Source organism: Triturus cristatus, chromosome 3_2, assembly GCF_964204655.1.
Source record: "Triturus cristatus chromosome 3_2, aTriCri1.1, whole genome shotgun sequence".
Lineage (NCBI taxonomy): Eukaryota > Metazoa > Chordata > Amphibia > Caudata > Salamandridae > Triturus > Triturus cristatus.
Window position 1 is genome coordinate 743,990,932 of NC_140584.1, and position 27,067 is coordinate 744,017,998.

A 27,067-nucleotide genomic window follows, 5' to 3' on the forward strand; every position below is an offset into this window, starting at 1 on the left:
ATCTCCAATGTCTGACGTCTTCTTTAAATCTTTGCAATGGGGCGATAAGGTTTTTGTCATAGAAGGTTTTGGGGTCTGGAGTGATGAAGATCCCTAGGTGTCTAAAGACTTCTCTGGTCACCTCCACATTACATCCTTTGGCTAGTCTGGGCGTGGGGCCATGAAGAACAAAAAGTATTGACTTTGCCCAATTGATGGCATACCCAGAGTATTTCCCAAAGTTGGTAAAAATATTAAGAAGATATCATCCGCGCATAGTGATATTCTATCCTCAGTGTCTTCGTCCCATTGTAGGCCTCTCAAAGTTACATCTCACCAGCGGCTCAAGAACAAGCGCAAAGAGCAGAGGGGATAGGGGGCAGCTCTGTCTAGTTCCCCTGCGTAACTTGATCTCCCTGGAAGTATGATTATTCACCTGCACCTGTCCGCTGAAGTCAGTATAAAGCAAGCAAACCCAGGCTATAAACTTGGGGCCAAAGCCAAAACGTGCAAGTACTTAAAGGTACGGCCATTCTATAGAGTCAAATGCCATGGAGGCATCTAAGGACATAATTACTGCATCTTCCTCCACCCAGGGTTGCCTCGCTAGTACATTGTTCACCCGACAAATATTTAACGCTGTGTTTCGTCCAGGCACGAAACCAGATTGATCTGCATGGAAAGGGGAGGGCAGAACAGCGTGTAGGCGGGAGGCTAGTAGTTTTTTTTTTAAGGTATTAAGGAGATCGGTCTATACAATCCACAACAATCTGCCGCCTTCCCCGGGCTTTCGTATCACTACTATAGACGCTAGTCTTTGATCTGGTGGCAGTCTACCCCTCTCGAGGCTTTCCAAGTACATAAGGTTGAGAAAGGGGGCTATTTTCCCTGCCATGGATTTGAGGAACCTTATCGGAATACCGTTCGGCCCCAACGCGCGCCATTTCCTTTTAACTTATGTGCTTTGCATAGCACCTACATAGCTACTTTCGCCCGCGTGTCAGCTTTTCACGATACATGGGGAAGCAGATTCAGAGGTAAAATACGTGTATAAGGAGCCAGATCCCATAAAGGTATTTGTCAAGTATCATTAGTGTTTATATATAGCGCTTCCATGTGGCCTTTTAGTCTTTTAAGGTTTCTTCGTGTTTGTCTCTTTTGGCTGTATGCAGAGACCTATTTGGCCCCCCTTTACTCTTTCTGGTATTTGCACAGGATTAAATCTTATTTTTTCTTTAAAAGATTTAGTTTTCTATGTATAATATAGAGACATACTAAGCCCTGGTGCTTTTCCGTACGAGGAGGTGTAGAAGAACATGTCAAATGTAAAGTGTGTCTCATTTACTCAAGAGCGCCGGGACGCCTCATTGCTGGGGCAGCTGTTGCGCTCTACCAAAACAATAGAATAGAATAGAAAGAGTACCTGCCAGGTACCGATGCTGTGATCTACAGGTCTAAAAGCTTCACGTTCATCTAGCTGGTAGAGTAAATAACGTTATAATATTATATCACCAAGATTATATTGTAGACAGTTCGCTTTGGAAAAACAAAAGTAATTATAAATGGGAAAGCTGAACATCGAAGATCTACCCCATCTCTGGCTTAGTGTTCTTTAGGTTAGGTTTGCATTTATAGATGTGTAGAAGTTAAAGATTTAATGGCGTGTTGTTCAGCTTTAAATTAACTAATACTTGTATAGTTAGGGGCTCGCATAACTAATTTCAGCATATATGAGTTTTGTCTGTATTAGCTGTGGAGGTAAATTGTAACTAAACCGCTCAATAATCCATATCTGCAAATTAAATATGTTCTTTTTCTTTAAAAAGCCCATGCCCTTGAAACGCATCTGCATATGTAGTTTCTAAAAATTACAATAACAGCTCTATTAAAAAAGTTATTGAAAGACAAAAATGCTCAACGCATTGTGCACTGGTGTACTGGATTTACAGCGAGCTGTGGCTATTTTACGAACTAGAGACCCAGAAGGCCTAGAACCCTGTTTACCTCCCAGAATAAATTGTGTGATCCTGGAGTACATTACCCTATATTGTGTTGAGGTACCTTATTGCCAAAATAGATAGAGGCAGTAGGTTGTTCAGTTAGTAGTGTGTACCATATTGAACACCTCTTTCATATATGGTAAACTACTATATCGTTTGCTATGTAGCATTTCATTCATTAAGTGTATAGTGCAAGGCATAGACAGACAAAATTACAAGTGAACAATAATGCTATGCCTGCACGTTCTGTCTGCTTTTCATACATTGTAATAAATGATGTGTAGTGTAGTGGCTCATAAATTCTAAATCAGTGTATGATTATAAATAATGTTGGCGGTTTTTTTGGGCGCTGTCACACTTCATCTAACTTTGGACTGTGAAACCTACTCGTTAAACTGATTTCTATCATCATTTATGTGGGCCCTGCTTCTCTCTTGTCAGTTTCCATATACTCTCTTCTCTTGAAATTTGGTTTAATCTGAGCTTTCCAATCTTTAGTTTCAGTTTGTGGTCATTGTGTATTTGGTGAATACTTGCTGTGGGTTGTAAATCAAACCACAGTAAGTTATTTTGACAAATACCAACCTTGTTTAAATGATCTGTAGTAGTAAAGTTAGTTGTCTGGTCTGTGCCATATCGCTCATCAGACAGTATCATCAATTGTAGTGCGGGTTTAAATTGATGAGTGGCTAGTATTTTGCGGATGATTTCTCAGAGTATGGTTTTGGAAGTTGGTGCTGCTGTGTGGGTGCCTGACCTAAGACATAAGGCTATAGCAAACATTTGGAGCGACTAGTTATTTTGTCCCATAGTAGAAAGTGCTGTATTGTATTTTTTTCCCCCAAACATATTTTTATTGGCATTTCACAAATATTGACATTTTCATTGACAATTACAAATATGTGCTTATATCATATCATGGCATACCATATATCAAAAGCAGTGACATATGAATGTGTCCGTTCACATATTAATTTTATTTCTGCCTCCCCTGTAACATGCCTCGCTTACAACCCTGATTACATTTCTCTTATCTCTCAGGGCTGCCACCCGTTTAACTTTCAGTGGCCTATATGCCTTAATATTTGCATTTTTTATCTAACCCAGAAGTTGGGAAGTCGTCAATGCTAGTATCTGTTTGTTGTTTTCTTCTAACTAACCAAAACCAAATACAAAACAACTGTGGGATTAGTGCGCGAAGGCAGGCAGTGTTGCTATACCAATTAACATTCTAAAGATATCTATGAGTTGTGTATCGGGGGGGGGGGGGGGGGATGAGGGCGTCCCAAGGCTTCATTAGCCGTTCCCAAACAAAACCACATGCTTAAGCTTAATTCACCCTAGCCCCATGTGGTGTTTTGATGCTTGAGTGATGGAGGCTGGGAGGGGGGTAAGCTCACTACATCCTATCAGCCCCATTTTCTTGGGGTTCGTCCTCATGGACAGCCCCATCTGTATCATCACCCGACACCTGCCCTGAGAGCTCCCAATTAGTCATCATACCTCTACACTGCCCGCCAGAGAATGACGTTTTGCAATTCTGGGCTCTTCTCTAATTAAAGCTCTGCTCTCTGCCACTGCGCAGTGTGTGATATCTCGTCTCCAAAGTCCTTCCAATGGCCTCTGGGCTTATTTCCAGGATATGGCTATCGACTTTTTGGCCGATATTAAGGCCAGATCAATAAATCTGTCGCCAAGCTTTCTCTTGGGGGGCCTGGGAAACAGTCTCAACAGTCAAACTTCTATCGTGGCCTCCAGTACGCGCCCCACAGCTGTGTTTATCTGTGCTAAGACCTCGTCCCAGAAGGGTCGCAGCACCGCCCAGCTCCAGGTCTTGTGTAAACAAGCATTAGATATAGCCAATAGGTCTCGCCTTTGGGACATTTTAAGTATTTAGTTATGCAGAACAATATCATTGGTGCAACAACATCAACTGTTGCATGGGTAAACACTTAGAAGGTCCCAAAGACTAAACCTATTTGGCTTTGCCAATGCTTGTCATAGTTTGCCATTGCCTGGATGGGCTGCCCATCAATGACATGGCATTTTGTGGATAATTACATTTGTAGTCCTAATATATATTGGCAATTGGGCTTCAAATTTGATGGTCTCGATAGACAATAAAATTTGGGGGTCGCTCCAAGACCGCAAAAGTCCTAATAAGACTCTTAGTTTTGATTGGGCAGAAGTTGTATACTTCCTCAATAAATTGCTTTTCATCCACACAGCTGTGATCATTTTATTTATCCAGCTGCCTGAGCTTGAACTTTCAGAGGCACACACCTGATATTGTAAAGGTATTAAAGTGTCTTAGATAACTAGATAATCAATTATATTTGCCGCTGGCAGCAGCACAGATGGGAGGAGGGCAATGATTAACCTATATCGATTTGTAGGTCAAGTTTGACAGTGCAAAAGTCACCTGACCATTTAACCTACACCAATATTATGCCCAGTTTTTTGCTGCTGCACAAATACATACCAGTTCCCATGCAATCTACTTGCAGTTCTTCATATTGCCATACACCATTACTTTAAAGCCAGACCTATTGGCATTGCCAATGCTTCGGTTTGATTGTAGATGTAATGTGACATGTTGCTTGTAATTAAAACCCAATGTGTGTGTTATTTGTAGTATTTATTTTGCTCATTCAACAACTTTTTGACTGCGACTTGATTGTTTTTTGGGGGAAGTCTGCTATTTTAATGCCCTAGTACATCATAAAGACACAGCGCTATTCAGTAATTGCCATAGCATATTTATTTATTTTACTTTGATGTGATAATATGTTGGATCTACAGGTTTTTGTTTATATCTGGAAAGCAGACATACACACATGTAAGCTTTCTTAAAAATTCAAAATAACAGGGGCCCAATGTTACAAGTATCTACTGTGCAATATTTTTCTGTTTTGCCTTTTATGTTCACCACGTACAAGTTACTGTGTTTCATAACACTCTTCAATAAGGATACAGCTTAATTTTGCTAATGCTGTCGGGTCATCAAAGGGTCCTTCTCCCATCTTCCATATTGTTCCTGTCCAAGATTTTTCTTTATTATGGGATGTTCTTTCTATGACAGCTGGGAAGCAATACACACTAAGGAGGCACGCACACAACGATGACTACCTCATTTAAATGAAGGAACATCCTCTTGTAAAAGCGCCCTAGCTACAAGAGAGTGCATTCTGTCTCATATAAAGGGGCAGGTAGCAAGGCCAGTCACTTAGATCTGTGATTGAAACTGACATCTGTGTGATCTATATGTCATGTTATTAAATCCTGACAAGGCCTGGTCAGTCTTCTTTTCTTCAGAGACTGACACATTGATTACATGTATATTGAGTAATATTTTACAGAGCTAAAGAGCTAAATCGTCTGTGTTAATCCCTACATACAAGAGTGCATCTGCAAGATCACAAATGGCCTGATGGGGGCTATTGCGCAGATGCATTTTTTAAATTCCTGCCCTAAGTGCCATGCTGTGTGGCTTGTAGATCTACACTGAAGAAAACAAACTCTCAAATGGTTTTCTAGATTGTTGTGAGTTGCGGTATAAGAAAGCAAATTAAGAGCTTATTTAGTGTTCTTCTCCCAGAATTAACACGCTGATATTCTTGACATCTCACATGCACCACGCTAAGTATTGCCCAATATGTTAAACTGACACATATTGATTGATGTATGGTTTATTCTTGAAAAGTATATATGCATATGTTTATTATTGGAAACCGTTGAAATACATGTAAAAACTCAATGAAAGAAATTTAAACAAAAACTATTAAGGCCTTATTTAGAGTTTGGAGGAGAATACTCCTCCAAACTTGTGAATCCCCCGCTCTCTCTAGAGTTGGGGGAACTGCCATGTTTCCGACTGTGTGTTTGCCAGTGGAAACCCGCTTACCGACAAACATTGAGCGTCAGTTAATGAACGTCTGACGATACTCCTTTTTGAGGGCAGACATTCTAGTATAATTTTTTTCCTTTTCAGGACAACCACCAAAGCCTAGTGGTCCTGAACAAGAAATAGGATCAATGGCCCGACGTGCTAAGAAAAAACTCTCAGTGCTTCAGAACCATTCATATTTTTGAACAAACTCCCTATCATGGAGTTTGTTTTGAAAAATAAATCACTTTGCTCTGCTGGCCCATTGAACATGGCACCCACACAGCAAAGTATCAATGCCTTCAGCAAAGCTGCCTTGGTAGTGAGCGGCTTTGCAGAAAGCGCAGAGCAAAGACATGCCTGGCTGGCACAGATCTCTAAATAAGGTGACTGTACTCAACCAGGACAGTGGAGTACTTCCCTCTTCTGACCTGGAGCAAAGAGTACAGCCTGCTAAGCTTTAAATAAGCCCCTTAAACGTTGTACCTCATGGGAGATACCCTTTCAGTGGCCATAGGGTATTGCACTGGTAATAAGTTATCATGTGTTGTTAGGCTATTGCAGTGTAAGGTGGTCTGGATTTCTGTAGCTGTTTGCTACTCTTTCAGTGTCCTGGATGACGTGCTGGTTCTTTCGTCGTGTCTTAGATGTAGAATGTGTGTGCAGGCCACAACCTAGAGTATGCTTCCAATCAGTAAGTGTTATGTCTTTTGGAACCTCAGTCACCATCAACAGATAACAAACCTATCACTTAGGCTAAGCTATCTCGTTCTACCTGAGACTTCCTTCAATGAAGGGTTTTGATGCCATACACCCAAGCAGCCATCTATGTTACACTTTTCTCCAAAATGTTTAGCCAGCAGTTCATCCTCTTAAAGACCATGTTATGTCATGCTTGTTTGGTAACAGGTGGTGCGAGCTGATTGGCCTGCTGAGCCTTAGAAAGCACCATATGCAGATGATTCCCAACTCTGTCAAAAAGAATGTGTGTTTGACGTTCTTGTATTCTAATAATTCCATAAGGCTACACCAGGTTGTTCTGAGTGCTGCTGAAGTATTAATCAGCACCCAGAGTCCCACCTGGTTGTGGATTACTAGGGTCGTGCACGGGGAAACTCATAGATTCCTGATAACAATTTATGTGTGGGAATTAGGATTGGTTGGCAAAGGTTTAAATATATTTGGCATTTGAACTCTTGTTTGGGGTGGGCGGTAAACTCCGCTCCTCCGGCGGAGTTCATGGAGTTTTGCCCACTCCGTGCTCCGTTTGGAGCGTGGAGTTTCTGAAAAACTCCACCAACCATCGACTAGCAGAGGTTTTTTTTCGCATTTGGCACACCAGTGGTAAGTTGGCGAGTGAGAAAATCAAGTGCTAAACTGCCTCCCGGCAAGACTTCTCAATGCAGAAGGTCGCAGCAGATCGCTACCACTCGTAATAAGAAAGTTGCTGCTTGCGTTGAGAAAGCTGCTGTTCGAGTAGAAAATCTACTCGAGTGGCAGAAAGAAGTAGTGCCCTCAGGCGAACCCCGTGGTGTCATCAGTTAGGATTTTACAGCACAGGACAAGCTGCCAGTGCTAAAACTCAACGCGAGGTAGCACAATGTGCCACAACTCCGCCACTCGCAGAACTCTGCGGACTCTCGCTGAGTTTTTGGGTAAATCCTTAGAACTCCCCAGACTAAAACTGCAAGTTTCACTCACCACTACTCTTGTCATCACTATATGAAAACGTTTTTTGGCCCAAAACATGTATTGGCTGGAGTTTCCTAAAAGTAAAAATGAGAATAGTAAACAGGATTTCAACAAACCTCAAACATTTTGAATAAAGGAATGCGAAAATAAACTTTTCAAAAGAAGTTAGTGTGCGAGTACAAAATTATTGTAACCTTCGGTGAGACAGTTTGCATCGGAATGCACACCGTAGGAAGGACCTGGTGGCACCGGCACCAGGCATTGTTTCCTGGATTCCCCTATTCCAGTGGCAATTTATTCAGTACCTAGAAGGTGTGAAAGTTATTAGCTTAAATTTGGCACCAGTTCTTATGAAGAGTACTCCAGACATTTTCTATAATGGTAAAGAAAAGTAACATTTTATTTTCCTCTTTTTGCAATCTATCTTGCCAGCTTCGAGTATTCAAGTGTTGTGTATCCTTTACAGTTGTATGCATGTTGTGAGCAATGTGTAGAAAAGGTCGATTTTGTTTTCATTCATGACAAATTTGTTTTCAATTATTTTAAAACAGTCACATTTTTAGGTCTCGCCTAGCGACGCAGCGCATGCGTTGCATGCCTTGGCGAGACCTATTGTTGTCGGTTTAGTGGCCGAAGGGGAACAGGACATGTGCACACGTGTGGAAGACAGGAGATGTGCACGCGTACGGCTTGCGGCGTTAGCACATTTACTGCTCGCACCATACCCCTGTGCGGCGCGCTTACGTCAGCTCCCCCATGTGCCACCGCTGACTGCAGCTCTCCCGGTGCCGTGATAGCCCCGAAGATGTCGCACCTGTTGTGTTCCGGGGCAGGACTTTCTGTCGCCTGTCCAGGTGCCCTGCAGGTGTATGGTTTTTAATATGCACTCCTCCCCCGAGCCTCCCCTTGTCAAGGGAAGCATTGTGTTCTGGCGGTGCCTGGCTCAGCCCTCACATTATGAATAGTTGGATCTCGTCTGTACCTGCAAGCGACATTCCTTTATGGAGGTGTGAAAGCGTTCAAGGTCTCTTGTTCGCCAGGACAGACTGACGGACGGAGTGCAGAACTCTGGGAGGAGGGGACACGCCTCTCCTCTCTGCAGCCCTCTCGATGCTGCAAGGTACTGACAGTCACTCTTTCTCTTCATGTATTTAAAAGAATTTCCAAAAATATCCATCGGTGGCATGGATACTGGATGTTGTTTCAGTAAAGTCTGTCACTCTGTTATCACCGCCCAGCAGTCTCTGGTATGCGTGTCATCATTTCCGCCTCTCCCTCCTTCGTTTCTTCCCATTTTTTGATAATCCCACTTGTTCTCTGCGGGAGTGTTATCCTTTTTGCAATATCCGCGGTGAAGTCTCTGTACTGTATTCGAGAAGCAAATACTAGTCCACTGGCTTGAAACCTTCAGGACTGGGCTGGCATACCTACCAGTGCTTTAAGTGGGGGTCGTGGCCGATGTAATTGGCGTGGCTTAAAGCACGCTAACTGAAAATCTGTGCTTAGCTTAGTGTGCCTCCCCCCCCCAACCCCTACTCCCCCCGAACTGGTATATTTTGCCACTTCTGTCATTGCATCCAGATATATATATTACAAAAAAGTAACATTACACGTACAACAAGTCAGGACTATTAGCTTTGTCAATGTTTGTAAGTTGCATAAGATAAATAAGCAACAACTATGGCTTTGTTGTATAGCATGTTGAAAATGCTTCCATTCTGAAATAAAAATGATGAGACTGAAAGTACTATAGCAAGTCCCTTTGAAATTACATCAAAGGCAGTGAAGCGTGGTACTACAGCAGTTAAGATTTTCCTTTTCCCTGACGATCAGGCCAAAATGGAGAGCCCAATAGGGACCTGTCCCAGCATCTGCTTTCTAGAACTGTCGGTGCTGAGCACCAACAGGACCCAGCCCACTTAAAGCCCTGCCTTTTACCAATACTCGTACAACATTAATTTCCCAGTGACTGGCGTGGCCTATAGTGCTGTGGGCTGTCTGGTGTTTTTTTTAGGTCTCGCCTGATCCAGCGCATGCGCTGGTCTGGCGAGACTTTTTGAGAGGGCTCCAAAAAGTGCTACCAGGCCAGCCTAGAGCTACAGTGCATGTGCGCAGGCGCGCGCGCGCTGCGCTTTACCGCAATTACTTTCACTTTCGGCCGCATTGATGTTTGATCGCGATCACTTTTTTGATGTTCTCCGTGAGCCAATGCTTCAATAGATTGCACATTCAGTTGGCCCGATGCCAACTAAGTCTTTCTTCGTGCATTTTGAATGCCTGTTTTTGCGCGCCACTTCGATTCCATAAATACCGGCTTCTTGGCCCATCCCACGTATGCTGCTCCGTGAGCTGATACGCCTTTGAAAGAGACTGCAGTTTAGCGCCTTAGCACCATACAACTTCAGTTGCCACTGTATCCTCTTCGGGTGGCTGGCGTTCTCCTTATTCTGCCTGTGCTCCTCGTTCGCTCTGTGCCTTTTTTAAACTGACAGGCCAGAGCAAAGACCTTTCTAACAGCTGCGGTCAAGCTAACATTTCTTTCGCCGCTCTAACACTTACCAATCTCCCAGCCGAGGTTATGAGGTTATTTCTTTGCCCTGGTTCAATTTGTTCCCCTAATTATTAATTCGTTTTAACAACACAGTGATGATGGTTTTCCCGACCGAATGGGGGAATATTGGGTGATTCCCTTGATAAGTCGGCTTCAGAATAACAGCACATGCAGGGCAGCTTTGTGCCAAAAATTTGCCAGATTATTTCAACTGACTGCAGTAGCTCCAATTTCCTGAATCAATTAAATAATTTCCATGGAGCTACAAATGAATTCAAAACTGCACCTGTAAACTATTTTGTTACATTCTCTTCCCAATCCAAGATGGCTGAAACACTTTTTAAAATTATATAATGTCCCTCTTTATGCACTATACAAGGAGGCCCATTGTGATGTCTTGCTGCGTCTCCATTGCTACTGTATCGTTACTCGCTCAATGGACTTTGTGGACTTTCCGTGCTCTGTTCAATTTCTTCTATTTGCCCTGGTGCTTGGCCTGGTCCACTAGAAGAGTTTTATATGATCTCCATTTTTTTCTCCCTCTGTCTGCATAATTTGCTGTAGAATGTCTAGACTACCTGTACAATCTGGCATATGGAACTGCCTCTGGAGATACGTGACCATTTCTACGAACCTAGAAGACTCTCAATGCGTTGCCCAGAAGATGCATGCTTGACATTTCCTATTTAGGTTTGGCGTTAGCCAGGACCTTTTGATTTAACTGCTTTTACTGAATTATATGTATATAGTATTCTTGCCTCTGGGGCATTCAGCCAGCCATCTTCATCCATTGGTGTGTTGTTATGTCATTCACATTTTATTTAGTGCTCCAAAGCTTACATCATAGGGCAGTTGTTCGGCCCAGTTCATCCTTATAAAGTGGCCATCTTGGAATGAGTTTCCTTTTGTAGAAATTCCTTTCCAACATTTGCTGGCATTCAATCATCATAGACAACGATAGAAAGCAAAATCAACGAACACCTGAATGTTCAGCAGGGTAGCATTGACAGTCCTTGTTAAAGTAGGTGTTATAAAGTGACACTATAACATTGTGGCTGCCTGCGATGATGATTTATCCTTGCCTCCTTCACAAATAATAATAATACAATGCATGGCTCAACCCAAAGGACTGGTATTTAAAAACAAATCAATAGTAAAATAGCCAGATCTGTGAATGTTTTTACATTTTAAATTTGCATTGCCTAAGAATGGGAGCCACATTTAAGTGGTGGCATATTTTTTTTTTAGTTTCATATACTTGCAATAAAAAATATAATAAATTAACCTTTACATCAATTTGCCATGGCTAGATCAATTGTCTTTGCCAATGCTTGTTATTTCACGAGTCTTACGATATATTCAAAGCTGTACCTCGACTGTACCTATAAACAAGCATTGGCATAGCCAATAGGTCTCACTTTTGGGACCTTATAAGTATTTAGTTATGCAACACAATATCCTTAGTTCAACAACATCAACTGTTGCATGGCTAAACACTTATAAGGTCCCAAAGGCGAGACCTATTGGCTATGCCAACGCTTGTCTCCCATGGCTCTGGCCTTTATTATAAGTGTAATTGCATTTGTCGAGTGGTTCGTACCTCTTGTGTGTGCCGGACAGCATGCTCGGCTGGACAGCCATAAGAGGGTGCATGCTTGTATGGACAGATGTGAGAGGGTGCTTGCTTGGATGGGCAGCTGCAAGAGGGTGCATGCTCAGATGGACAGCCGTGAGAGGGTGCTTGCTTGGAAGACCAGCCGAGAGAGGGTGCTTGCTTGAAAGGGCAGCCGTGAGGGGGTGCTTGCTTGGATGGACAGCCGTGAGAGGGTGCTTACTTGGAAGGGCAGCTGTGAGAAGGTGCTTGCTTGGAAGGGCAGCCGTGAAAGGGTGCATGCTCAGATTGGCAGCCGTGAGAGGGTGCTTGCTTGGATGGGCAGCCGTTAGAGGGTGCTTGCTTTGATGGCAGCTGTGAGAGGGTGCACGTGTGTGGAAGACAGGAGATGTGCACGCGTACGGCTCGCGGCGTTAGCACAATTCCTGCTCGCACCATACGCGTGCACATCTCCTGTCCGGCGCGGCGAGTTTACGTCAGCTCCCCCATGTGCCACCGCTGACTGCAGCTGTACCGGTTCCCTGCATCGGATACCTGCCAGTATCATTAGCATAGCTTGACATTGATGGAGAACTCTGCATCGCCCCCCCCCACCAGCTGTTTTAAAAACACTCTGGTAGTAAGTGGATTTATTTTAAAAGCTGTTGTAATTGTTTTTGTTTTCAGAATGTTTAGCTTTTTGGCAAGTGATTTTTCTCCGTCTGGCCAGTGTCACTTCCACCCTTTAAAATAACAAACACATCCTGTTTCCTTCTTTTCTAAGCACACTGCAGGCTCATCTTGTTAGTGATACATATAAATGCAATTACAATTATAGTTCACCAAATCCAGCCACAACACTCAAAACAAATACACATGGGTCAACGACATTGCCATTTACAGCGCTAATAGCTCTAACTCTCGCAAATGCGAGACCTATTGCATTGCAAATGCTTGTTATTATACGTGCTGTTAAACTGTGTTCCAGTGGATAACGAAGAAAGTTATCCTTGTCTCCGCAGGCCTGAAGGAGGGGCAGATTGTCTCCTGTGCAGCCGACATTGCTGCTGCGGTCCAGCACACAGTAGCACTGCACATATTTAAACGCACCCACCGGGCTATCCTCTTCTGCCAGCGGGAAGGCTTTCTACCTCAAAGAGACGCTTTCTTGGTAAGTTAGTTTTGTGATTTTTGCCCAACATAATTACATTACAAATTCGATGTTTGGAAATCAGTCTTACTCAACTATATGGTATTCTGACCTCTAGCCTTAAAGACGAGTCCTGCCAATTTATAGTGCTGCAGCTGTGGTGTCACATTAGTAAACCCTGCTGAGGTCCATGCCCGACATCCAAGTTTTGGTCACTGAGCCCAAGGCTAGGCGACATAATGAAATGAGGGCGAAACACCCCATACAACTTTCTTTAATTCTTTTGGTTGTATGTCGAAATATCAACTACAGAATAATCATGTTAGCAAAATATCGAGGCCAACATTTTGAAAACCAAAATATCGAGCAGGTAAGTACATTAAGGTAATTTTAGATTTACTATTAACTCCACATATGTGTACCTTCAAAAGCTGTTCGAGTCTTATTCTGATTGGCTGGCCTAGCATTGTTGCTTCACGTGGCTCGGAGTTCTTGAGCGCAACCAGTCACTGCCAAGAAAAATTTCTTTTTCTAAACAAGCTTTAAAGCAAGCACAGCCTGAACATTGTATTAAATGTTGTATTAAAGCTTTAATGAAAATTCTTGAAAATTATTACCACAAAGTATAATAAATGTCGGCTTGGAATTCTTGTATTAAAACCGGTTTCGGCTTGGAATTCTTGTATTAAAACCGGTTTCTAATTTACTTATTACAGTCTAGGTGTTACCTCACTAGTGGCTTTATTAAGAAACTGAAATCGTGGCTCAGCTGTAATAAGTTATTTTAAGCGAAAATTAACATCACAGTTCCTGCTACCATGCCTAACAATCAGCGTGAAAGCCAAGTCACTGAACAGATTTACAGCTACCATTTAGAGTGTCAAAACAAGGATTAACTTTTCAGCTCTTCTGAACTGTATTCCCTTGAATTAACAGTAATTAGCGGTAAGGAGCTATTTGTGGCAGTATATTTCTTTTTCACGCAGCAGTACGTCATTATCCAAGAGAAGGAGTCTGTCTGCATGTTCTCACACATTGTGAATGATAGCTAGTTTGTGGAAGTGACTTACATTAAATTGCATATAATGGTTTTGGAATACATTACTAATTATATATTGGTGTGTTTAATTTCTCCCTTCTTGTTCTGTTCTTGTTTTTATGAAATAGCTAGAGGCCATGGATTTTGGATTTTTGGGGGAAGGATAATGGTGCGACTAATTATTATAACGAATGACATACCCTGTATTGTTGATAGATACATTTATTGCACAATTAATTACAATTAAAATCATTAGGAATCACTACACTCATTAAAAAATAACCAGAAAGGTAAACATTTTCAAGCAGCTAAAAGTCAAGCCCAATAATCTTTTCAAGAAGAAACAGAAGACAACTCCATTTTAACAATATACATACATTTTAAAAAGTGACCTGTTAGTTCTGCATTACTGCCACTTAAGCAGACTTTTAGTGTTATGCTACATTTACTAATATTAAGATGTATTATAAGGAAAGATAGCTAGATGTACGAACATGTAAAATAGGTATTTCCAAATAGTGATGTTTTTCCGAATTGCTCTTTGGTAATCGCTATTCTTAATGTATGCAACTTTTATTTTTAAATTAGCGATTCCTAGTGGATCGGAAATCGACCTACCTCATGACTAATAATGAGGTAGGTTGCAACGTGAGACCCATTAGATTAGAAATGACAGCCGTAACAGGGATGGTGGCCTATTGAGGTCAGCAGACCACCATGTCTGTGATTGCTTTTAAATAAAGCAATCTTTTTTTTTTTTAAATGCAATCCATTTACGGAAAATGGGATGCATTTAAAAAAAAATAAAGTGTAAGTTTAATTTTTTATGTGCAGGCAGTGGTCCTATAGACCTTTCTTTGTCGGTTCTTACAAAATATTTTGGTCAACATACGAAAGGGTCCCTTGGAGACCCCTTCCGGTCTGCAAATGGCTTACCACCTCCTTTGAGGAGTTGATAAAAGATTAATGTTTTGCAACCGGAATTCGGTTGCTAAACATGAATACATACTACTACTATTTGGAAGGAACGCCCTAAACATGTCTCTTCCAAATGCCATATTGGTAACGGGTCTCAAACCAAAATTGTGATTAAGTAACTTGTAACTTACCTAATCTCAATTTGAGGTTTGTATATCACAAAACGCATTTTGGCAATAGCAAACTTGGGCCAAAATGCTTCATGCATCTGGCCCACAAAACATTCTGTTGTACTTTTGAAAGAATATTTGAAGTTACCTCGGAGTTCCATGACGTTATTAAGGTACTTCTCCCTAGTTACACTGTATGGTCACAGAACACAATCGTAATGCAGTATTCTAGATGTACAGCAGAGAGTACTTCATCCCATATGTGATTGCCTTAAATCCAACATTCATTTCTGCTATTGAAACGTGCTCTATGGTAGCAGCATGGTTTTAGAAAACTCCTTTGAGTCTTGAATTTACAAATGCTAAATTAGAGTGTGTGTCCTTTTCCAATGTACATTTTGAGCAATGTTGTTTCACAGCCGGTGTTTTGACATTACAATAAGTTCCCTGGAGATGAACTAATCAACAACAGTAGCAACAGGGTCATTGTCTATCATCTGATAATATTACTCAGCAAGTTGTAGAATAAAGTCCTTTTGTTGGTACCATCTTGCTAAGTTCGACAATTAGCCAACATAACTTTCTGTTGTATGTTCTACGAAATATTCTTCTCAAAATTAGGTGCCAGATGTGCGTAAAATGCATTTGTAAAAGGCGTTCACAAATTGCACCTTGACTTTTTGCAAATCCAGTGAGATTTTGCAAACCGAGGTATGTACTATTACGTCAGTTTTCACATTCACAGTTCAGAGTGGGTCACAAAAAGTTAGAATTGGCCCTGCCCCACTCCTAAACAAACTCTTTTTTAATAACATTCACAAATGGAAAGGGGTGCCAAGTGGATCCCTTCCCCAGTGCAAATAGGTTACCAACTCCTCAAAATACGGAGGTAACCTATCAATGGATTGTGACCAAAATTGCAGTTTCAAACCGGTGATACAGACCACTGCAAACAGTAATTTGGAAGAGAAGCCCTGAACACCTCCCTTCAAAAGTGTGATTCCTTATACCTTCCTAAACCCGTGTTGTTATTCAGTACCAACTACCAAGTTACATTTTAAATCAGGTATTTAGCGGCTGCATACAGCTAGCTCCAGGTTCATAATTAATGATGTAGTAAAATTAACCTTTTTTGCTCATTGTATTTTGGAGCTTTACTTTTAAAGTATTCAGCTTTACGCAGCCAGTTCTCATCCTTTGGTTCTGCTGTTGGCTTACTTGATTGACGATATGAAGACTAAAATCTTAGAATGGGACAGTAACGGACTTTGTAAGCACCAGGATGGGAACTTGGTTTCAAATTTGAGATCTGACAGAAGGTGATTTGTCTTATAGCAGTGGCATAGCAAGGATTTTGACATGATTCTTACGATTTTTCTCTTTTAGATATTCCCCTTTTTGAGTTACATGTAATAATCAATCAAAAGTGAATACATGTTATTAATATAGAACATATAGTTTGTTATTTCTCTACTTTTTGATGTATTCACAGTATTTTATCTAACAGCTAGCTATTCTGTTTTACGTAAATTGTTATTGAAAGTTTCTAGAAGGTTGATAACTACGTGCCTCATTTATTGTTATTCAAAAGAACAGTCTTGCAGAATGAAAATAAGTATAAGGTCATCATGCCACTCTTTGCTAATTGCTTATTTTAAGAGTTTCCTTAACAGTGAAATAATTTTACAAAAGCTGAGCACAAACAGCGAGGGGCTAGAGGGCACCTTCACACCAGCCAACAATAGGACAGGGCATGCAGAATCATATCACCAGTTTTAACTGAAGGCTACCGGGAAGGGAGGCATATAGCCTCCACTCTCAGAATTTATCATTGCAGCTGACCTCGCACGACGAGAATAGCAGGCCTTGGTTTTTTATTCAACACACGTTGCATAGTTCAAACAGATATATAGTGCGAACCACTTAGCACTTAGTAGTAGCAGAATGTGGGTAGAATTGCTATAAGTATATAACACAAATTATGTTGGAGTTCTTCCTTTTATTTACGCTTTTGGAAAACATTGCTGCCATTTTGTTGTCTTTCGTCTTTATTGTAGTTATATGTAGTTATATGCACTAGAACTATGTGTGAAACCACGCACACCAAAAGTTACTTGGATGATTTGAAAAATTGAGGCGTGCTGAAGAGGAGACGTCCTCTAAACCAGGACTGTCTGAACCTTATCAGCAACCTGAAAACAGCTTGGCAGGTTTGAAATCTAAAAGTACCTACATGGCTTCCGTTAGCCACAAAGTTCTTGACACCTTTGAAACACTGGTCAAACGCGACTTACAGAGGATCTTTAAACAACACAAAATATCTCAACGGAACTTGACAATCAAAGATAAAGCACTACTAAAAAAGCTGGCAGACAATTCAGATATCGTATTTCTTAACGCTGACAAAGGGGGCGCCCTGGTTATAATGGACTCGTCTCTTTACAAATTGAAATTGGGTGAACATGTGCAAGATCTTACAACCTATTCCTTACTCGATTCAGATCCCACATCTCAAATACAATTGACACTACACAACATCGTGGACAAAGCTGTCCGTTTGGGCACCATTGGGAGGAAAGAACAAAGATTTTTTACCCAAAATTTTCCGATCTGTCCCACTTTAAGAATGCTGCCGAAGATTCACAAAAATCTCACTGATCCACCCATGAGACCGATTGTTTCCACCCGGGGTTCTCTCCATGAACCCGTAGGTAAATACCTTGACAGACATCTCCAACCATTGGTACAGAAAATGTCCACCTACATCAGGGACACCACTCACTTTTTGAACATTATTCATGAATGGGATACAGATTTTTATTTTTATACCATCGATGTGACATCGTTGTATACCTCCATTCCACACAATCTCGGCATGGAAGCCATTGAATTTTTTCTTTTACAGTCACCAACACCTGAAGATCACAAAATACTGTTACTTGAATTACTTTATTTTACTTTGTATCACAGTTACTATTGCTATAACAACCAATTCTACTTGCAACTTAACGGTACATCTATGGGCAATTGTGCAGCTCCCAGCTACGCACAATTGTTCATGCTCAAGTTTGAACTTGATCACATCATTAATACGGATCCATGGAAATCACACTCACTGTTATTTTTACGTTACATTGATGACATTTTTTTGATTTGGAAAGGTTCTGAACAACTGCTAATTGATGCAATCGACCTACTCAACAAAATTGATGAATGTTTGAAGTTCACCTTCAACATTTGCAAAACTGAAATCAACTACTTGGATGTATTGTTGTATATCAAGGATGATCGGATTGAAACGAATTTATACAGGAAAGACACAGACAGAAACAATTTACTACATTTCTCTAGCTTCCATCAACCATCTCTCAAAAATCATCTACCGTACTCACAATTCCTAAGAATCAAGAGAATCATTTCAGAACCCTCTCAATTGGAGCAACAAATTTCCATTATGGAGAACCATTTTATTGACCGTGGATGTCCAAAAGATACACTGGTAACTTCCATTAAACGAGCTTCTGTCAAATCCAGATCACAATTGTTGAACACCATAAACAGCAGTAAATCATCATCCAGATCTGTCATGGTCACCAAATTCTCCACTGAAAGCTTTAGCATCAAGAAGGCCGTCTTGAAACACTGGCCCATGTTACAGGTTGAACCTGATTTTAAAGATGTTTTTGTGGACAGACCACTTTTTGCGTATGAAAGAAGCAAGAACTTAATGGAATTTTTGAGGTCTAGCTGCACTTTTGATTCTGTTTCACCATACAAAGGTACTGTACCCTGCCACAATTGTGGCAATTGCAACAATATCATTAAAGGAAACTTCACTCAACATCCCACACATGGGTTCAAAATCAAACTACATGTCACTGCTACCTGCGATTCCAAAAATCTGGTATACATGCTCATGTGCCCGTGTGGCCTTGCCTACATTGGCAAAACAGAGAGGAAAATCAAGGTTAGTTTAAACGAACATAAGAGCAATATTCGTAATAAGAATTTGAAATCCACAGTAGCAGCACATTTTCAAGACAAGAACCATAACATCAGCCAATTGAGATTTTTGATATGTGAAATCGTACCAATAAAAGATGGCAGAGACAATCGAAAATTTCTACTCCAGAGAGAGACAGCATGGATTTATAAAATGAACTCGTTGGTGCCACATGGACTCAATGACCGCGTTGAACTCAGCTGCTTTTTGTAATTTTTGTAATCAATGTTCTTTGTGCCTTGCTCCTGTTTCCCTTACATTCACTTACATTCTATTTTCTAATCCTGCTCATTCTTCTTACATTACTCCTTCCTTCTCATTTATCTTTTTAACACAGTTTTGACCTTTATCACGCTTTATTCTCAGTTCCTACCTTAACTTCTGTCTTAGTTTATTCATAGTTCCCACATTTCATTTCAACTTCAGTCTTATTTCTTTTTCCACATCTCATTCTTATCTCTATGTTTTGACCTGAGTCTCATTTTATGTTTTGCTTAACGCATGTAAACACATACACTGGTTGTCTCCATTATTCGTGATTTTTTACACCATCGCTCATAATTTGTTGAATGCTTTTTATTGACACTACTTTCCCAGTCCAACATGGCCGCCATGTCGGTCGTCTATATTAGTAATTCCCTTTTAACTTTCGATCACCACAACTAATCACGCCTTCTGAGGTTCGTTTCACGAAGACACGTTGAGTGTTCCTGCTCGCGGGGAAACGCTGATTTTTTTGTTAACTTTTCACCAAGGTACGTCGTATCACGGGTTGTCAGGACTATATTTCTACTCACATTGCCCCAAGGGCATATAATTATATACGGGGATTTATTGTTAGTCACTGAGTCTTTAACTTCGCACACCTTTCCTGTTATCTCGTGCACTATGTAATCCCGGCACGTTCCTTATGGCGAGTTTACACATTTTCTTTGGGATGTTGTTTCATACAATCGGCGCTTAACACACAATCTTTTCATTTGACCGCCTCACACCCTTGCGCTATCATGGTTTGCATGATTCTTCTGATCACTGCTTTTCACATTCGTTGTTTTCTGGGTTCAGGTGTTTTAGGCACCGATATTTTCACAAATTTTTTGTGATTATCATTTAGTTGAATACGTCGCTACGTCGCATGATTCTTCTGGTCACTGCTTTTCACATTCGTTGTTTCTGGTTTCAGGTGTTTTAGGCACCTATATTTTCACTAAGTTTTTGTGATTATTATTTAGTTGAATACGTCGCTACATCTCTCATATTTATCATGTCTTTACAGGATTCCTCCTGATGAAGGGTAAAATTATACCCGAAATGCATTGAGGATTACATCATATACTCTTGGTTCTATTGAATTATTTTTACTTTTGCAAATCAAGAATCTCATGATTAAAATGAAGATTTAAACACAGATGAATAATCATCAATAAACATTTCAGTATCAAACGACGACTTCGACGTTGATCAAAATTTTGCAACATTGTTGCCCACACGGGCTGTGCTATAAGGGGGACACCACTCAACGTTATATGCACTAGAACAGGATTTTGAATTTAAATAAATCTTTAAAATATATCCCTCATTATCATGGGTATGTTAATCCTTAATGAAAGAATGTTTTGGGGTTCCAACATATCCCACTCAAATATTGCTCAATGGGTTGTGGTGTGGTTGTAGTACAAGTGAATTTCTGTCTTGAGTTGGCACATTGACTGACAAGGGGTCTAGAATATTAAACGAAATCTAGAGAACATATCAGTCGCAAGTGCCTCAATGTAAGCAATGATAAGTGTTCCGCTATGCCCCTGTTGAGCAGGTAAACTGATATACTTAAGATGCAGAGGGCGCCTCACACTACAGTGCCACCAGTTCCACCAAGTGGGATAGTAGCTGCTGTCCTAAATCCTTGGAATGCTGTCCTACCCCGAGCAAAAAGGCTTAAGAACCTTGAAGTCCTGATGGATATTGAACATCACTTTAATATCCAAATGAACCATACCATCTCGACATGCTCCTGGCTCATAAGGATGTTAAAGAAAATCTTCCCTTTTATCCAACGACCAGCTCGGATACAGGTAGCACTGGCCTTGGTAATGTCCAGACTTAATAACTGTAATGCATTATACTTGGCCGCCAATAAGAGTATGCAGTCCAAACTCCTGGTACTGCAGAACGCATTGGCAAGACTCATTCTGGACATTCCCAGGAAACAATCTGTCAGGAAGGGACTGCAGTTCCTGCATTGACTCCCAATTGAACAATTCATTAGCTTCAAATCACTTTGTATGGTTCATAAATCGCTGCATGCTTCCTACCCGTCAAGGTTGAAGACTATGTTCAATTGGCACTCTCCCAGCAGACCCTTGCGTTCTTCACTCCAAATGCAACTGGTTTTACCACGAACCAAGAAGAAGAATTGGGGGGATAAAGCATTCGCGGTGGCAGCAAGCAAGCTCTGGAATTCCCTACCCCTTGCTCTCGGATCTATCCCCCTTCTTCTCCCCTTCAGAAAAGCTCTGAAAACCTGGCTTTTCACGGTCAGGCATCTAGCTGGAGTTTCTGTCTCTTTCTATTTTCCTGGGTATGGACGGCTGGTCTCTAGTGCCTTGATGCCTTTGGGTGACTGCTGCGCTTTGTAAATCTCAAATCAAATCACCATTGGCAGTAACGCCCCCGGCTTTTTGTGCAATGGCCTTTTAGACTTTCAGAACTTTCAATAGGAATGCTCACTTCTCTACATGCTTAGACTTTTCAGTGTTATGGCATTGGCTGCTTGAAAGCTGCGGTATGATCAGTACCAAACTTTATTAATGTGAAGGAAAGTAAAATAAAATAAGTCACAACATTTTAGGGGTTTGGGAATTTAAAATTTCTCTATGATGTTTTGCTAAAGTGACATGGTTTACACTTTGCATTGATTGAATGTTTTAAGTTTTCCCAGTACTTCGTCTGCATGAGAAAAGTCCTGCTATACAGTTTCACACAGCAGCAATTTTGTGACAGAATTCACCTGCTAAAATTGATTCATTAGCTGAATTTCATTGTTGCAAATAAAATTTCACAACCTATACAAATCACGAAGTTTGCGGTGAGAAATCTTCACAACCCTGCAATAATGCACAGTACAATAGAAATGATCTATGATCGAGGGCGTGGCCAAGCCGAGCATCAAGATGGTCGCCTGATTTGTCGGCTCTGCCGACCGAGCCATTAATCCGTCGACTATCCGCATACTTTCAGCTCAAATTGGGGATTACCTTGATGTAACTGCAACCGGAAGGGAAGAGGTGCCGATTGCTACCTTCCGTGACTGGAGGGGTGGCGTGGAACGCATGCAGCGAGACCAACGCCATCGGAGCCGCGGAGCGGCCGCACGGTCCGGCGGCTGGCACTGCTCTGACCCGCGCGCGACCTTAGCAGAGACTGCCTCCTGCCCCAGAACTGTAGAAAACGTGCGGGTTTTATCCTGGCTGGTTTCGGCGGTGGTCCGTAGGCGGCTTCTGTCGCCGTCTGCAGACCGCAGGTCGCTGGGGGCGTGTCATCGGTCCCCGGCGCGAGGACGTGCTGTGTGCCGCGCCGGTGGTGAGCCCGGCGGCCTCTGAATCTGGCTCCAGCGCCCGTTGCTGCCCGCCGCACAGGAGGGGAGAGCGTAGTGCGGGAGTGGCCCTGTGACGGTCAAAGTCAGTGTTTGCGGTCGGGCTGATCGCTGTGCAGTCTGGGCAGCATCTTGAGGCTCCAAGTACCAGGGAGGTACCGAACAGCTGCCATAATGCTACGACTCCTCCAAAGGAGTCCTGTAATAATGCGTCTGTTCCAGAGTGCACTACACAAAGGAGGTAAGGGTTTGAAATACCCATTAGTGCTTTGAACCCACAACATACATATCTTCTGGCTCTGAGGCTGCACAAGCCCCCTGTGGCTGCCCAGTACTATCAACTCGTGGCCTGTGTTGCTGGCCTCGGGGTTGTTGCCAGGAAGAGTATTGACCCTTGCTGTCCGGCTCCTGTGGTGCAGATCCTCTTTCCCCTACTGTGGACTATTATGCGCAGCTGAGGAGTATCTTCCGACTGGCCCTAACACGCACTTGGCGCTAATTAATCGTTGGTGGATTCCACGCAAAGGTAGCCTGTGGCGCTTCTTGCCACGAGGTAGCCGTTGGTGCACTAATTGCACCTGCCACGTATGGTAGACGGTCTGGTCCACCAGTGAGTTCCATCGGAGGGTTTCGCTGCTATTATGGCAAGAAGTCGCAGTTCAAAGGTAGCGCTTCAGGCCACGCTAACAAAATACGCCTGGGACGGGAGACTGGGTGCGAGTCCCAGGGGAGGAGCGGCTGTGTCTGACAAGTCTGAGTCCGGGGGGAAACAAAAGGAACAAACACGGCAGGACATTCTGGAAGCCATCACTACCGTTCGCACGTCCTTGTAATCGCGCATTGACACGGTGTCCACTGAAGTGTCCCTCATCAGAGAAGACATGCGATCAATGAATTTGCACCTCAAAGATGTAGAAATTAAGGTGACCTCCCTGGTGGATGACACGTCAGAGTTGCAAAGGAAGGTGGACGCCCTGCAGACGCACGCTGCGAAGCTCAAAGCGCAGTTGGATGACAACGAAGGGCGCTCTAGGCTTAATAATGTCCGCATAATTGGGGTTCCGGAACGAGCGGAGGGGCCTTCGGCGCATCTCTTCATGGAAGAGCTGATCACTACTCATCTCAAGCCGCGGGGACTCTCCAAATTCTTCTCGGTGGAATAGGCACACTGAGTGCCGGGTGGGCGGCCGAGACCTGGGGCCCCCCCGCGTCCGCTCCTTGCCCGGATCTTCAATTTCCGTGACAGAGATGTTATCCTGCAGTGTGCTCGATCCACCCCACCAGTGGAATTCCAAAATAGTCGCATCACTTTCTTCGCGGACTTCACCCTCAAGGTACAAAGGCAGCTGCGGAGCTTCTTGGAAGTTAAAAAGGCACTCCGTGACAAAGACTTGAAATATGCGATGATGTTCCCGGCCAAGTTGAGAGTGGAATCGGAGGGTAGAAAAAAATGGTTTTTCACCACCCCGGAGGAGACCTGGTATTGGCTCGAGCGATGGCGCACGGTGGGCCGCCGTAACAACCAGGGCCGTGGTGTGAGGATGGACAGCGACGCCCAAGCTTCAGGTGGTGGCTCACCGCCGCAGGACTTGAGTGAAGCAGCGGGCGGTGCCGTATGACTGGTCTGTATGTTTTTCCCTGGGGGTGCAGGATCGGTCCGTTTGGCTGGTGGGTGGTGGGGATAGATGTTACTCTGTTATAAAGGCCAGTCTTTGTTCCTTTGTTGCCATGTATGGTTAGACCGGATTGACCTCCCCAAATTTTGCTGTTCCCCGCTTGGACTATTGGGGGTTGTAGACTGTATCCTGTGCCGTGGTTGCTGTTTTTTGGTGTAATTGCGATAGGCAATTATTGTGATTGTTGAGATTGCAACCCTTTCCTAAAATGGTGGGCTCAGCCCGGCTGAATGTGTGTTGAATGAACGACCAGTATCCCTTTTCTTGGGAGAAGTGAAATGTGTTCGGATGGACGGGGGATTGTGGGGAGGCTGCTGCTCCCATCAACTACGATAGACTTTTGTTGCCCGGGGTTTGAATGTCGGGTATGACTTTGTCGACTCTCTTTCCTTAACCTTGCGTGTTCCCCTGCCCATTCATTGGGCAGTATGGGGATTATCTTGGGCCCTCGCTGAGGCTCTTAGCGTAGACATGGTAGGCCTCACAGTGAAGCAAATTGTTCAGTGACGAGAGCTTGGTTCGGCTACACGAACCCGTAAGTTTTTGGAAGGGTGGGCGATAGGCACTCTGCTAGTTTGGGAGGCGGGAGGTTTTGTTACCGCCGAGCAGGGAGGCAGGGTGGGGGGGATGAAGGGGTGCATATTGGGGTAGTTGGGCGGGTGGGAAGGGACCGGTGTTGGGGGTTGTTTTTTGTGTTTCTTCTGTTTTGGCATGTCACTTTTGAGTGGTCTAGTGAGAAAGACTCGGCTGCCAAGGCACTTTTGGCGGTCTCATTGGCATTAGTATTCATGATTGCAAGGACATCCTCCCCTTTCTCCCCCTTGATGTGCTCTTCAGGGGGGTACCCTATATCTACGACACCGGGCATCATGAATAGACAGAAACTCACCCTGTTATCCTGGAATGTGAAAGGGCTGGGCGATAAAATCAAAAGAGGGGTGGTTCTCCAGTTCCTGAAGCGGCATTTACCTGATGTCCTCCTTATACAGGATACCCATCTGCTGGGTAACGGTTGTAAGGTCCTGTCTCTGTGGGGATTCCAGATGGCTGCTCATTCTGCCTTTGGTTCTGGTTCTCGTGGGGTGGGCATCTTAGTTCGCAAGTCCTTCCCCTTGACTGTTAACAAGGTCCACACGGACCCCCTGGGCAGGTTCGTGGCAGTGTCCGGGGTATGGGAGGGGGCTACCCTCAATCTGGTATCGGTGTATGTCCCGCCGGGCCTACACACACGGGCATTTATTGACCTGGGTGATCTTCTCCTGAACCTACCGGACTGGAGATTGTTGGTTGGGGGAGACTTTAACTCTATTGTTTCTGATTCCCTGGATCGCTGGACCCGGAAAGACCTGCAGACATCACGCAAACGCATACATAGCTTTCTGGGGGCTATGGGCCTGGTGGATCTTTGGCGGTACCTACATCCTAGCGAGCTTCAGTACAAGCATCTCTCGGGGCCCCATGGTAGCATGTCATGAATCGACAATGTACTCACACTTACGAATCAGATCCATAATGTCAAAGAGATTCAACACTAGGCTAGGGGAATTTCGGATCATTCACCTGTGCTGTGCAGGGTGGAAGTGGGGGAGCCCACGGTTGGCCGAGTGGCACAGCTCAACCCCTGGTATCTCATTATTCCCTCAGTTAGGGACAAAATATTGGGCGAAACTGACCTCTACTATCAGACGAATCAGGGTTCCGTCAGCTCGTCCGTTTCCCTTTGGGAAGCCTACAAAACCGTCATTCGGGGGTAGCGCTGGGCAGCGCAAGGAAAAAGATGCGGACATAGTGCGCTTAGAGGGGGAGATCCTGGCTTTGGAATGTGAAGTTCAAACGCAGGATTCGGAAGAATCATGTCATAGGCTCCGAACTAAGGTGAAAGAATCTTCTGACCTGGCCAATGACGCGGCTAGGGCTCAATACAGGGCGACCCTCAGCAGGATCTATGATGTAGGCGATAAAGCAGGCAAATTGCTGGCATTGGTTGGATCGTAGAGAGGGGGTGAGGCGAGTGGTGGTGAAGATTGACACCGACCAACATTCGCGAATTACCGCACCACAAGACATTGTGGACGCATTTGGGCAACACTACCGCTCCTTATATACTTCCAGCACGATCTAATCGGAGGAGGATGCTTTATCTCTACTCCGCGACGTTGACATGCCGACTCTTACTGCGGAGGACAGCTCCGATCTGGAGCGTGACCTAACTGTGTCCAAAGTGCAACAGGCCATCCATGACTTGCGGGGAGGGAAAGCATCGGGTCCCAACGGGATCCCCATAGAACTATTTAAGCTGACGGCGAATATCAATGCCCCTTATCTCACTGAAATGTTTCGGGAGAGTAAAGAGATTGGAATCCTTCCTGAAGACCATAGACTGGCCACCGTCATCGTCATTCACAAACCGGGCAAACCTGCAGATCAGTGTTCTTCGTACAGGCCTCGTTACTAAATTGCTAGGCTAAAATCCTTGTGAAAGTCCTCGTCACTCGTCTGTTGCAGGTCCTTCCCACCCTGATCCACCCGGATCAGTCCGGGTTTATGCCGGCAAGAAACACATCTCTTAATCTCCGCTGACTATATGGAGTACTTTGTAGAGCGGATACTCTCAGAGAGGACGACGTGGTGGTATCCCTTGATGCTGCATCAGCCTTCGATACCATAGAATGGCCCTACATGTTCGCAGTGCTCTGTAAACTAGGCTTTGACTCGGAATGTATTAATTGGGTGCGCCTTCTATATTGCCAACCGTTGGCGCAGGTGGTCGTCAATAATCGTTAGTCCCCTGTTTTTCCTTTGGGACGGGGCACCAGGCAG

At 43.4% G+C, this 27,067-nt stretch overlaps 1 protein-coding gene across 4 annotated transcripts in view; it reads left to right on the plus strand.

Annotated features, from left to right (window-relative positions):
- The window catches only part of OSGEPL1 (O-sialoglycoprotein endopeptidase like 1), a 243,697-nt gene that overhangs the window by 194,330 nt on the left and 22,300 nt on the right, over positions 1 to 27,067 (plus strand). For all 4 annotated transcript variants that reach the window (XM_085648811.1, XM_085648813.1, XM_085648814.1 and 1 more), the window contains one exon: positions 12,722 to 12,870. In XM_085648811.1, coding sequence (XP_085504937.1) covers positions 12,722 to 12,870 — 149 coding nt within the window. The remainder of the gene's footprint in view (positions 1 to 12,721; positions 12,871 to 27,067) is intronic.